Genomic DNA, 14,042 nt, shown 5'->3' with positions numbered 1-14,042 from the left:
CCTCAGCATCCACTTAGCTCTGTTCTTACACTGCAAGCTTTTATGAGAAACTTACATCTTTTTTTTTAATACAGTAGAGATGTCATTCATGCAAACAGCCAGTCCCTACCACTTAATTGCAAACAACAGCAAAACCATCAGCATTTGTGGCCTTGCTGTAGATGGACCCCAAACTGTTACAGTTTGCTTGGAAGAACGTGTACATTTTTTCAGTGACAGTTTTGTTCTGTGTTACTGAAATGTCTTCATTGCCTTTCTTCCTCTCTGGTTACTGATCCTCTAATGACTGTAAGGTATTTACGAAATTTAGCAATCTCCCCCTAAACCTCAGGTGCAGGGGACAAAGAAGGGCACATTTGAGGAACTATCGTTTGTTGTCTGCTGTCCTTTCCTCAGCATCTTCAGAAAGACCTCTTGTAGATGGCAATGCAGTGCAGTCCTTGCTTTCCAAAGGTCACCTTGATTTGGAAGTTGATTGTATGTTGCTGCTGCTTTTTACACTCTGCTATCAGTCTCCATGTGCATGATTCTTTTACAAACTGTATTTCTGCCTTTTAACTTCTGGTCTTTTTTATGTTAAATGAAGGATTATTTAACATTTTCTGACTGAATCCATTGCACTGTGCTTTTGCCAGCATTGCTTTATTGCTGCTTATGCAATCTCTTTCAAAAGCTCTCTGATTTTATCTTGCTATTTGATATACTCAATGGCTCGGATGATGAAAGATTTCAAGAAGCTTGATGATGTGATAATTTCTCCTTGATTCACAGCTGGAGGATGGTAGTGTCACCTCAGCAGCATAAACACAGTTTCTGGGCTTGTGCATGTTCTGTTATTGGTGCTGAAAGATGTAGTTTACTATATGCAAAATGTTTTTTCTTTTTAGTGGTGTTTTGCCTTTGTGTCTGGGTAATGTCATTTTGGTCAATGGGGGCCCTTTTTCACAAATTCCACTATGGTAAGTAAAATTGATTATCATTCAAATTTCCATCAGTGATTCCAGTGATATTCCTTATAGATGCTTTTCATAGACAAGCTAGAACAATCTATGGGTTTGTTAGTGATAATGAGCAAAAAATTCTCTGGAATTATTAAAACAGGAGTAAAAACATTTGCCAAAAGAGTCTCTTAATCTGTTTATGTACTTTCTGAGAACGTACATTGTTTCCTATTTTATTTATAGGTTGTTTTTTTCTATATGTACTTGTTCACAGCAGGGACTTGTTCATACTCGAAGGTTCTTCTGATAAGGGCATCTCTTATTGTATGCTTGGAAACTACTTTAAAAAATAAAAGCAATGAAAGAAAAGAAACAGTCAAGCCATTGAGGGTGGAGAACTTTAGATAGCCTCAAAATTTCATTTTAGTTCTATATTATTACCACTACTTATATATAAAGGAGGAACACAAAAGATTTTGCCTTTAGATCTTTGGGAGCTTTTAAGTCGTATGCTCATAGGATGTTCCTTTTTTGTCTTTACTGTTGCTATTATTTCATTTTTCTTAGTAGTTCAATCTTAGTGCTTTTTATAGAAATCCTGCTGGCTATTAGGATATGCTGTATTCTTAACAGCTGAAAAATTTCCCTTGTGATATTTTGTTTCTTTCACAGTCACTATGTTCTCAAAAAGGTAGTATGTCTCTCTGGACTATAATACTGAGGTACCTGAAAAAGACAGGTGAACTATGAGTACTTCATCCTCTTGTAAAATTGCATACATTGAATTCCCTCCTGGCATATTTTAATCTATTGACTATTAAATATTTAACTGTGCAAATATGTACAAACCAGAGAAGATCCATTCTGTGGACAGGATGAATTTTTCCTTTCTGAGCTCATTTAAAGAGCCTTCAAGAATTTTTGTTCTCTGATGCAAAGTTTATAATTTATGGAATTACCTAAAAGGAACTGGCAATTTTAGGACCTTTTCTTTCTCTTTCCTAATGTTTTTGTGTTGATACAGCATCCAGTATGCTATATAACATTGCTGTTTCCAAATCAGGCCAGAATAAGGACATTTATTACCACAGCTACCAGCATTACTCAGTCTGCAGAGTATCTGAATGTTTTGACATTGTGTACTGCTTCTTGTTAAGCTCAGCACATGCCACGTTTCAAGTACAGCCGACATTCTTTCACTCTCTCTCTGTTATTGTTTTTCTTTTAATCAGGCCTCCATGATATTTATCAAAGAAGTGACTGCCTAGCATCAGAATGAAGACAAACTCCGTGAGCAGCCCACGCTGCTATATATTTTAGCAAAACTGGGAGACTTTTACAACAGGCTGGAGCTGCTGCATTCAAAACAGACCTGGAGAAAATGTATTCTCACTTTTGTGTCTGCACCGAAAAATTAAAACATTTCCCCTTAATTCATTGTCATTCTGATGCCATGCCTCAGGCAAGTGCTGCAGTTTATTCTCTTGATCTATTTAATAATCTCTTCCCATCACTCTTACCAGAAGTTTTTGTAAGAAGAGAGGATCTGTTTTCACCTAGGAGTCTGCGCTCGCTCTTTATTCCTACTTTATCTCATAATATTCTAGTGAAATCACAATAATTTCCAAAGAAATTTAGATTAGACCCAGCAAAGGAAACAAGGACTACTAAGGCAGCAGTGAGCTTGCCTGTGAAGTTTAAAACCTCTAGCACTCTCCAAGCCAACACTTTGTGCAGGATAACGTGGATCTTCCATGCAAGTAGGTTGATGGGAAGAATGCCTGTTGCTCAGGTCCTGAAAATGTACACGCCATTTTTGTCATTTGGATGTGGCAGCCATGGTCAAGGCTTTTGTGACCTCCAGCTGACAGGCAGTTTACAGGCTGCTAATTACTGTCTATCAGCTGCCAGTTATCATTTCTATCACTTTCTGAGCCAGAATCAGAGAGTTGTTTTTCTGTGATTACCCCAGTCTCCTGCAGGGTCAAGTCAATTTGATCGGAATTATTTTTTTTTGTTGGTACCAAAATGGAACAGTGGTTTTTATATTGCCTATGACAGCTGGAGGGCATGATAAAAGCATCTGCCAACAAGGTCTCCTGCCTCTCTCTAGAGTTTAGGTGCCTCAGTCCATTTGGGGTAAGCAGCCTCAGCTCCCCTCCAGGCTGTGGGCATCTACAGCACATCTGCGGAGGATTTACACACTTCAGGGGTAACCTGCGTGGTCTCTGCTTGCCAGTGGGAAGTGGGAAGGAGCTGGTACTTGTTCCCCTTAGCCTCAGCCTGGTCTGAGCAAGTGCAGAAGCAGCCTATAGAACTTGTTAGTCAAAAAGTAAGATTTAGTGACTGTAATAATTCAAGGTGGTTAAATACCCACTGAGCCAGGATTTGGGAATCAGAGCTTTGGATTTCAGCCAGTCTAAATGTAGCTAAATCCTGTTTATGCCTACTGCCTCTGGGGATCTGGCCCCTGCTTGATTGTCCATATAAAGAATTATTATCACAGAAAAACCCCCAACACTTCAAGCAAATGACTGCCTAAGCAACCTGTGTTACCCCCTCATAAAAATGAAGAAAAACCACTAGGACATTCATGTTGAGAAGGGTGGGCTCTAGGAAGATTTGCTAGTTTCTTCCTTCCCCTCCAACAGTGCAGTGAAATGGAATACTTTGCTGTACTAATTCTGTAGCCCATGAATATAGCCCGTGTTTGACAATTAATAGGGCTGACAATTAATGCTAAACAAAAGACAGATCAGCAGAATATATGCATAGGCAATTTTGAAATTACATCTATGTCTTCAAATGGACAAATGAATTGCTCTGGGAGTACTGAAGCCAAACATACAGGAGTGTGTGTGCACATTTATTTTTGCCTAAGGTTGTTCTGAAGGTCTTGTTCTAACACGTACCACAATTTTCTTCTCAGAGCATTAATAGGAACACCAGATAAGTATCCTAATTGCAACATTTTGTGCTTATAAAATTAAAGCTTATTATGCTGATTAATGCCTAACAAAATGCATGCAAATAAAAAGTGCAGGGTTCTCCTCACTGCTCTTAATATTGCTGGAGTCCCACTTTAGGCATGCCTTAAGCTTTGACACCTGACACTACAATATTTGTATTTCTTACTCCTGCTTTGCAATAGTTTTGGTTTCCTAGCTCTGTTCCTCCACATAAGTTTTTTTGCATCATTGTTACTATCATGAGCCTGTTCTCTCAGAAAGCAAATGCTAGTGATAACCTAGATGCAGATTTTGTATATACAAAATGGAAAAAGGAAAGAATACTTAAATTGGCACTTTCTTCCAGGGTATGGTAAGAAACCATCTAAGTTCAGTCTTCTTTTTGTCTGTAATGAGCACTAATGCCATGATTAAGTAGGGGGTTTTTTAAGTTTATTGGTGGTTAGTATTTATTTTGTCATATACTGTAACGTGTAGCAAATAAACTTTATTATGAAGCTTATTTGCATTATAGATGCAGACTCATTACATGCAAGGAACATTACAAGAACACCTTGTTAAGAAAGGTACAGATTTTAGGTAAGGAAGAAGACAGTACGATCAATGCTGAGTAGTAAAAGTAGTAACTAATATTGTATTATTTATCCTAATTGCTCAGAAATTTTTCCTTATTTCTGTGCGTGATTATAGCATATGAAAGCAAGCATTTAAATCAGCAGCAGAATTGCATAGCCTGTTACAACACATTGCATTCTAATGTTTGCATGTTTGTACTGCAGTGCCGGTTTCTCGGACACAGTACTGAACTGCCTCGTTGCCGTGTGGATTCTCCTTCCCACACTTTAAACTCTTCTTCAAGTTTCATTCTGCTTCGCTCTCACAAGGACTTGTTTCAGTGGAATTTCTTCTGCAAGGTTAGGTGCATAGATGCTAGATAATTAGATAACTGGCAGTAAAAATACTAAAAGTAAGTTATGTTTTTGGAAAGAGGTACAGGATCAAGGAGCGAGAGGTATCGGTAGTCCCCAGAGCTGCTACAATGGTGCAGAGCAGCGAGCTCCAGCACAGACAGACTACTCCTCCAAGTAAATTGTATCTAACCTCCTAATACCCTCCCAGTGTTGCTATAAGGCCAGAGGTCAGGTGATGGCCTGTAAATCACCCTATAAAAGCCAGGAAGCATGCACTCAGCAGAAACATTTTTGAGATTAACTTGGCAGGCTCTTAGAGGAGGTGTGAGAAGCAGAGGGGCTCTATTGGGAGTATTCTTTAATTTGGGCTGTTAGTTTGGTATCCTGAATAGACAGGTCTAAGAAAGAATTGTCACAGCCTGCAAGAGGTGTAAAACTAGCAGAGCAAACAGGGAGGGGAGGTTTAGGGGATAGCTAGCAATATAGAGAAAAGTATGATTTGATGCTGCAAGGATTTTAAAAATGAAGTAGGCGATTTTGCAGTAGGAGGGAGATGGGGGTATCCTTGCAAATGTAATCAACACTGCCTCTTAGCATGTCAGGTCAGGGATATCAGTGCATGCTTATATATAAAGCAGTCCTTCATGAAGATTAGCCAGTTCCTCAGGCTCCCATAGAGACACTGGTCAGAAAAAAAAATTTCTTCCTAGATTTTTTTTTCTTTTCGAATACTAATCACATTGGCTGAGCGCCTGGCATAAGGCAATGCAGTGAATCACTGGCACAGATCTGCCTAGAACTCGGGCGTTCAGGATTCCCGTTCCCACGGTCTCCCACTCAATCTGTGTTTCTCAACCTTCTCCAGTGGGTGATGCCCTCCTCAGAGTGAAAAAACAGAACTCATGACTGTAAAACTGAGAGAGAAAAACCTACAGCAGTGATACTCCTATCTGGTTCCCTTTGTTTGTGTTTAAGGAGGTGAGTTGAGAAATGCGAGGGATAAAGAATGTATTAGTGAAGAGGTGTCATGTGAGAAGCCCTCTGAAATATTTTCAAGTGAAATTCCCCATATAGTTCATTTCAGCAATTCAGCCCATAGAAGTTCTGCTTACGCAGACCCCATGTTTAATTAACCTCAACAGAAATGGAAAGCACTGTAAGGGATACAGCATGGGGGAGCGGGCAGAGACAACCCTCTGGCCAATTAGCACCCATCCAGGGCATAAAGGAGGGGAACATGGCTATAATTAAAACAGAGAAAAAAAAGTTCAATCTCTATCTTTTAGGGCATCTGCACCCTTATTGGTGTGAGCAGTCCCTCTACTGTGTGATCTGTAGGCAACCCTTAAAATCGGCTTGGGAATCTTTTCTCTTGGGTATCTTTTTTTTTTTCCTCTCAACCTACCACTGGGTTTTGTAAAATCACATCCTAAATATGAATAATTTGCCAGTCGTCTTTGTAAAATGTATACCTGTCTGTACTTAGACATGAGAAATGCCCTGAAGTGGAAATACATAGAAGAGGCCAGGTATTGTACAGCTACCAGACAGCAAGGCATGGTTATGATCAGTAAAACTAGCCTGTGAATTCCTTCTTCTGTAAGACCATATGCATGCAATTTGGTTCATACTCCAGCTTTAGGAAGTTATTTTACAGTACGGGTAACTACTGTCACAAAGTAGGGATACCCTATTACTGAACTTTTATCCACTTGTTATCCAATGTGCACCCAAGGTAGCACTCAAAATGTGTTTATTTTGGATAATCAATTGTACGTGATTTGAGTTCTGCACTCAGGGGTGTTTTGGCACTGGGAGCTGAACATTTCCATCTTTAAATTCCATGATAAAAAAGTTTCATAATGCATTTTAGTGACTCCTTAGGAAGATTTTTTTTAAGAGACTTTCTAGGTAATAGTCAGTTCCTTAAACCCACCCTCTCTTTCCCTGATAGCAGTTAATAGCAGAAATGAGTAAGTTTTTTGACTGTTAGTTTTCCCATTGCAGGCACCACCAGAGCATTGTACCTGGTAGTGTATTCTTCAAAGTTTTGCCCAGTTAGTCTTAAATGGTGAATATGTCGCTGGAAACTTTTGGGTCTTATGCATAATCTGACATGTTATTGTGTATTCCACAGGTAGGACTTAATATTTGTAGCTGATTTAAACAAAAATATCCGCTAAAGGAAATTTCTCCCAGACATGGCTTTCTGATTGCATCAAAGAGAAGCAAAGATTTATTAGCATTTATTTTTGGGGGGGTTTTTTTGGTTGGTTTTTTTTTTTTTTTTCCCACAAGAATACCAATCACGGTAGAGATTAACTCAGGTAACAGTGATTAGGCACAGAAATTCAGATGGAAGAAGCGGGTAGGCCATCCAGAGAGTTCTGATGAGCCCCTGGAGTGAACAGTGTTGAGTAACTTGAACAAGTCTTTCCTCTTGCTCTTCGCAGAGGCATGATTGGACATGCTAGGTCAAGTCTTGCTTGGTCTGAAGGCCCGCTGGTAAGGTCCTGCAGTGGAAGATGCTGGTTTTGCCAATCAGTCCTCAGACTTTCTAAAACTCCCTGTTGAAAGATGAAGGGAAGCAAGAATTTCTTTGAAGAAGTGTTATCTTATTCAGCATTTTTAATCTTTTTGTTACTTCATAATTATAAACTGTGCAGTTCTCAGTGGACTAGATTTTTTTCCCAGCATTCTGGAAAGGTTAGAACAGTGTCACACTTAACATTTGTACAAGCATGTGTGTTTGCAGCTTTATCATATTAAATACATGGACTTGCTTCTAGTCTCAACTGCATAAGTGTAAATCACTCTTTAAATTTAGAGTGACTGTAGCAGTATAAATCAAATACAGATGAACTTAGAATCTGTATTTATGTGGGTATTTACAACAAATTTTTAAAAGTAGGATGGCACATAATATATTTTAATCTTGCCTACCAAGTATTGGCACATGTAGGACTGTTGCAAGTCAGATAGGATGTTTGATCAAAGGAGTAAATTTTTACGGAGGAGTTCACAAAGCCTATTAAGTTTTAACAACTAGATCTCATCTGCACCAAATCTTACCAAAAAATCTTACTCATTACACAAAAGCCTTCTGAATTCACTGCCTTTGTTTTCAGCATCAAGAGAGTCTGTGTAGTATTCTTACTTTCTACATTGATGGCTTCAGGCCTTTTGGACTAGCCAATGCTTTCATGACCAACTGTCAGTCTGTGATGGAAAACAGCATGTTTGTGAGACAGACTACATCTTTAACTAAGATTAATATCCCTGTTACTTCCTTGATAAGAAGGAATAAATGGAATAAATAAAAGGAATAAATCAAAGCAGGATCATTTTCCATCTTTTTTTAAAAAATCAGAAGTGGAAGAGAACCTTTCTAAAAATTATAACTTCCTGTTCATTTTCAACGTTTTCAGGCATTTGTCTGAGATGCTGTCAGGACCTGGAGCCTTACCCAATCTCATTGTTTTTATGGCTTCGGACACTTCCTCCATTGTTGCTCCTCTGTCCAATGTTTTATTCCCTTCCAGGCAGAGCTTCGTGTTCCCAGCACCTCCTGGAATCACAGCCGTGAAATCAGACATGGAAAAGACCTTTTGGTCACTCCCCATCTTTTGCTACTTCAGGAGTTTGCAGCTGATACGCCTTATATTTTAAATGTCTTGAGTGTTCCAACTATTTTACCCATCTTTAACCATTTTGCCCCCTCAATACAAATTAAATTTCTAACATTTGGCTTCATTCCGAAACTACTGACTTCCCTGGTTCCCTGCATACTTTGGATTGGGCATTATTTTTCCTTTCCCCCCTTCATTTCCTCTTTCTACAAGTCCTCTGATACAATTCTTCAGAACATCCTCTTCATTTGAGTCACTTGTGAAAATACTACCATGTTGATAATGTTACTGTATAAGAACAAATGTCAGAGTGGACTTAAAACATGATTGGCAAAAAAATAGCAAAAATATCTCCAGATTTCCAAATAAAGAAGGAAGCTGTCATATCCTTTCCTGCTATTCAGAGAAAAAAGTTAATGGAAGGATGTACTCTTTTATTCCAGTTTTTACCTTGGCTTTCACAAGAGTTGCCAGAGTGGGACTGGGAAGATGAAGAGTGAAAGAGGCAGGATTTGCCCCCTCCTCCTCCACCACTGTCACTTCCTCCCCCTGAAGTTTTACCACAGGCTCCACCTCCTGTTCTTCCTCCACTCCCTCCTCCTCCGCCTCCGGAAGAGGAAGTTCTTCCGTAGGATCCTCCAATTCTTCCTCCACTGCTTCCCCCACCTGAGGACCAGCTACTTCCTCCTCCACTACTTCCTCTTCCAGAAGACCAGCTAGTTCCTCCATGACCTCCTCCTCCTGAAGATCCACCACCAGCTCCTCCCTGTGAGATGCTGTAAGGATGAAAGGGCATGTATGTATAAGATTTATAGCAACATAACCACTGTCTGTCATCCCTCTGAGCTCCTCGTATGACTAAGAAAGTACTACTGTGTGAAACACGTTCTAGAGAACTGGTTTTAAACTATCCTAATTAAAGACAAATTAACTGATCTGCGCAGAAGAAGAAAAAGAAAGATAAGGGATGGCTTTAGAAGTCTTTCAAAATATGTGCGTTGAGTATTTATAAAAGACAGTTATTTTCTTGCTTACCTTTCTTTTTCATATAAAACTGTACTTCCTGATTGTACTTAGGAGAAGAAATGGCAAATTATAGTTCTAAATACTTTTGTAAACTTTTTTGTCCAGTTCATAAGTATAGAATAATACAGCTTTGTACACTGCCAGCTAAGATTTAGATTCCGTATGAATTCTTGTGATTGTAGTAAATATGTTGATGATGAATCAGTTGCACTAGTTCCTAATATAACTATTGCTACTTTCATCTTCACCCATTTGCAGAGATGGCATGTTAATTAATCTGAATGTACATACCTAATATCATGCTGCCCTTCCTCAAGCAGTGCCCGGTACTGAGCAATCTCCTGTTCCAGTCGGATCTTGATGCCCAGGAGCATCTTGTACTCTTCATTCTGACTCTCCATCTCACAGCGGATGCTGGCCAGCTCCTCCTCCAAGGGGCCGATCATACACTGGATCTGCTGCAGCTGCATGTTGTAGCGACGTTCTGTGTCTTCCAAGCTGGACTGCAAAGACTGTACCTGAGAATGAAAGAAAAAATAGTGTTCATGGGAATGTAGCACATTATGGGAGTGTAGATCATTCTTATGCCCAAAATGAGAAAAATCTTACATGGTGTCAGATACACCAAGCATCTTCATTAAATGGAGTGCTAGCTATAGCTGATCTCCTGTCATTCCGGCAACTCACATGTTCTTCGCATATCAGAGGATCAGAAGCAATCGTTACCTACCATGCTGATTTGCGACTGCAGCTCAATTTCCAGGCTTTGATATTCACGTCTCAGCACAGAGATCTGTTGGTTGCTTGATTCCACTTCCTGGCCACTTGAGTGGACTTGTTGACTCACTTCCTCCATCTGAAAAATTAATATACAGAATTGGAGTTTTTGGGTTTTACTTACAATGTCAACATGGTAGTTTAGCATGGAAGCTGGCAACACAACAAGTTGAAGCAGGGCCGCTTATAATATGGGGGCTGTTTAAACCCGCTTATATGGCTCTACCAGTGCAGTTCAAGCCCACTTATGATTTCCTTTATTTTAATCAAGGGGATTCCACCATTATATCCTAAAAGCAATGGATCTTGTCGTTCAAAGTGTCATTCAACTACAGGAAATTCTTACCAAAATTTGGTATTGTTTTGCTTTTGTAATGTGAACATTCAAATTGTAACCATTTACCTTGCTTTCATACCACCTTTCAACCTCTTCACGGTTTTTCTGAATAATATTTTCATATTCTTGTCTCATATCATTCAGTTTTTTCAGCAGATCCTCTCCTGGAGCGGCATTCACCTCCACATTCACATCACCGCTGGACTGTGTTTGCAGCGATTTAATTTCCTGCAGAGAAAACCCAGGCCCAAGGCAAATAAACAAAAATGGTGAAATTACTTTGCAAAAGAGTTTTGAAGTCAGTTAACTTGCTCTGACATCATAAACCATCCTGGATCCTTTCAACAACATATATATGTATGTTCGTTTGTTTTTCTTGTTGCAATTATTTGGCCTTGACTTCCCAGTCATTGCTTGTTGAGAGGGACTGTGCTAGGAGATGCCCTGGAACAGCCTGGGCCTGGCAGTCAGCCTGTCTCAGGAGGCCCCTTGCCCAGCTGCCGTGCGTTAGGAGAGCAGGGAAGACTATTTAGTGCAGAGGATGTTACCTGCGAAACCTGCCCACATTTCCGATATTCTAAGTGTTCTTGTTTTCCTCTGCAGTTTGCCTTTCAAGGAGCTGGCTCTTACCTCCTCATGGTTCTTCTTGAGGTCAATCATCTCCTCCTTTAGAGACTCAAACTGCATTTCAAGGTCAGACCTGCTCAGAGTCAGGTTATCCAACAAGGGTCGCAAGCTATTAATGTCAGCCTCCACATTCTGCCGGAGACAATATTCTGTCTCGTACCTGCGTCAAGGACAGTGCAGAAAGGTCAGTCCTGGTCTTGGGTTCTCAGTCCTTCTCCTACTGACTTTATTTATGAAAAAGTTCACATATTCCAGTATCTCAGTGTCTGCTTTTTTGTCTATACTTTGTAGCACATAGCATCTCTCAACCAGCAGAATTATGAAATCAGCAGCCACTACTTAACATTTAATATTAATATTAAACTTTAATGTTAAAATGTATTCTGTGGCCTTTTTCATTGTCTCCTCTTGCCATAGACTTTGTGCAGGTTTCATCTATCTGTTTCATCTGACTTTCAGTGAGAGAAAATCACAATTTTTCTTTCCTTAAAAATAAAGCTTTTTTTAAGCTTTGACTCCACAGCCATAGGGAGTATTCCCATTGAAGATCGTTATAGAAATGATGAAGAATTTTGAAGTCTTACAAATTATTTCAGTTGTGCTGCCATGGAACCAGGAAGAACCCTAGTCTCTGTGGAGTGATATTTGTTTATGGAATGAATTTATGAAACTAAGTTAAGGAAAGTAGGAGAAAGGAAGTCGGCGCCTGGAAAAGAGGAATATATATTTACTTTATCCTGAAGTCTTCTGCAGTCATCCTTGTGTTATCCAGGTCCAAAAGTACCTTGTTGGTTTCCACAGCTGCAGTCACAAGCTAGAAGAGAAGACAATATGCTGAGGAAAATCTTCCTGTGAATCTCCCAGGTTTGCACAAGGGACAGAAATATGAATGCGATCTTCTTGTTATAATTCCCAGGTGTCTGAGGGGAATAGCATTTCCTACATACAGAGGCCGGGAAAGGTCATCTACAGTGCAAAACAAAGAGGTACCTGTGTGAAAATAGCATCAGAACAGCAAAAACTGTTTTGTGAGTAGGAGAGTCCTGTCAAGAGGCTTGGTGTCACCGCCATAGCTCTGTCTCACCTTCCATGCCTGCAGGCCAAGGGCTGTACTCAAATGTCAGACACTGCACATCCCAGAGGGTAATTGTTACCATTTTCCCTATGCTCTAAGATCCACTACAGGCGTTCTGAGAGTCTGCCAACAAATGGTCTGTGGGGTGTGCTATAGGGGATGTGCATCCTTTCTCCACCTCTAGTTGGAGATAGTTGGATGCGTGCACAGAAGGCAGAATTTCAAGTGCAAGAGGCACTTTCAGAGTGACACTTAGTGAGTTTAGAAGTATCCATGCTGGGTGCCTCAAAGATTTTACTCAATTACAAAAAGTCTGTCAATGCTTAAACTTCTCTGTAGAAAATCCTACCTGATGTTGAAGGTCTTCAATTTTTCCATAATAGTGGCTGTAGTCCTTTGTACCAGTAGGACCTTGCTTCTGGTACCACTCCCTGATTAATTGTTCAAGCTGAGCATTTTCCATTTCCAAATTTCTGACCGTATTCAGGTAAGAAGCCAGGCGTTCATTAAGGCTCTGCATGGTCAGCTTTTCATCGTTGGAGAGAATTCCCACATTCCCTCCATGGAAGCCACCAATGCCAAAGTTGCCACCACTGAAACCAGCACCGCCTTTACCAAAGCTTCCTCCATAACCACCACCAAACCCACACCCACCTGATCCAAAGCCCACTCCCATGCTGCCACAGCCCATTCCCCCTCCATAACCACCACCACTCATTCCTCCTCCACAACTACCGCCACTCATTCCCCCTCCACAATAACCACCACTCATTCCCCCTCCATAACCACCACCACTCATTCCTCCTCCACAACTACCGCCACTCATTCCTCCTCCACAATAACCACCACTCATTCCCCCTCCATAACCACCACCACTCATTCCTCCTCCACAATAACCACCACTCATTCCCCCTCCATAACCACCACCACTCATTCCTCCTCCACAACTACCGCCACTCATTCCTCCTCCGTAACTACTGTGCCTGATCTTTCCATAACTACCACCGCTAGCTCCCCCACCACAGCTGCTCCTGGAACTTCCTCCGCCACAACTGCTGCCAGAAATCCTGCCACCACCACTTGTCCTAGAAGTGATTCTTCTTGAGGAGGCAGAGGAATACTTACTGCCCCCTCCACCACCACCACTGCTCCCTCGCAGGCAGCTTTTAGAGGTCTGCTTGGAGCCACAGCTCATAGTGGCAGCAGTGAATGACTCGGGTTGAAACTCAAAGCTGGTCTTACAGTTGTTCTGGAATCATGGCTCCAAATTCCACCCTGCTTGGTCTGCATTTATACCTGAGATAGTGGGTGTCACCATCAAAGGGAGTACCTTCTTCCCATGTGCATTCGCAAGCCGTAGTTTCTATGCCAAGGGTAATTTGCCAAAGGGAGATGTTTGAGAGTTGCAGGAAGCTTAACCTATACTAAAAGTGTTCATGACCGTTTGTTTATTAATACAAAACATGTAATTTCTATTGGGTGGCTCTGAATTAGGTAGATCTATTCTGTGATCTAATCCACTGACATACAGTCATCTGAATTAAACTCATCCCACTCACCTCATCCTGTTCACATCTCTTTCAGCACAATAAACTGTGATAACATGGGACAGCAATGAATGTTACTCTCTGTCTTTCAATGTAGTCATTCCTCATGCTCTTTCTTTTCAGATATTTGTCAAGGAATCCCAGCTGATTTTTTTATACTTAAGTGATGTTTTAATAGGTTCTGGTTTATGGTTATCTTATGC

General features: G+C 40.5%; 1 protein-coding gene and 2 long non-coding RNA genes across 3 annotated transcripts; 2 read left to right on the top strand and 1 right to left on the bottom strand.

The window, feature by feature from the left end:
* The first annotated feature begins 761 nt into the window (after positions 1–761).
* On the top strand, positions 762–2,374 carry LOC143169277 (uncharacterized). The gene is made up of 2 exons (XR_012996872.1): positions 762–959; positions 2,174–2,374. It is a non-coding gene; the product is annotated as an uncharacterized LOC143169277 (long non-coding RNA).
* A 4,653-nt stretch (positions 2,375–7,027) lies between these two features.
* On the bottom strand, positions 7,028–13,558 carry LOC143169507 (uncharacterized). Its single transcript, XM_076356921.1, has 9 exons — positions 12,642–13,558; positions 11,949–12,031; positions 11,221–11,377; positions 10,657–10,818; positions 10,207–10,332; positions 9,768–9,994; positions 8,901–9,226; positions 8,288–8,389; positions 7,028–7,388 (listed from the first exon to the last, which is right to left on the bottom strand). The coding sequence occupies exons 1-9, from the start codon at positions 13,485–13,487 to the stop codon at positions 7,363–7,365; spliced, it is 2,055 nt and encodes a 684-aa protein (XP_076213036.1). The 5' UTR covers positions 13,488–13,558; the 3' UTR covers positions 7,028–7,362.
* Positions 11,348–11,598, top strand: LOC143169509 (uncharacterized). Its single transcript, XR_012996897.1, has 2 exons — positions 11,348–11,401; positions 11,509–11,598. It is a non-coding gene; the product is annotated as an uncharacterized LOC143169509 (long non-coding RNA).
* Positions 13,559–14,042: the final 484 nt, after the last annotated feature.

This window comes from Aptenodytes patagonicus, chromosome 20 (assembly GCF_965638725.1).
Source record: "Aptenodytes patagonicus chromosome 20, bAptPat1.pri.cur, whole genome shotgun sequence".
NCBI classification, from domain to species: domain Eukaryota; kingdom Metazoa; phylum Chordata; class Aves; order Sphenisciformes; family Spheniscidae; genus Aptenodytes; species Aptenodytes patagonicus.
This window is presented reverse-complemented; position numbering and strand designations above follow the sequence as displayed.

Excerpts from the sequence above, each read along its gene's own strand:
- LOC143169507 (XM_076356921.1), bottom strand. The coding sequence starts at position 13,487 with ATGAGCTGTGGCTCCAAGCAGACCTCTAAAAGCTGCCTGCGAGGGAGC. Across the intron at positions 9,227-9,767 it reads GAAGGGCAGCATGATATTAG|CATCTCACAGGGAGGAGCTG; the intron begins GTATGTACATTC and ends TCATCCTTACAG. Across the intron at positions 7,389-8,287 it reads CATAAAAACAATGAGATTGG|GGAGTTTTAGAAAGTCTGAG; the intron begins GTAAGGCTCCAG and ends ATCTTTCAACAG.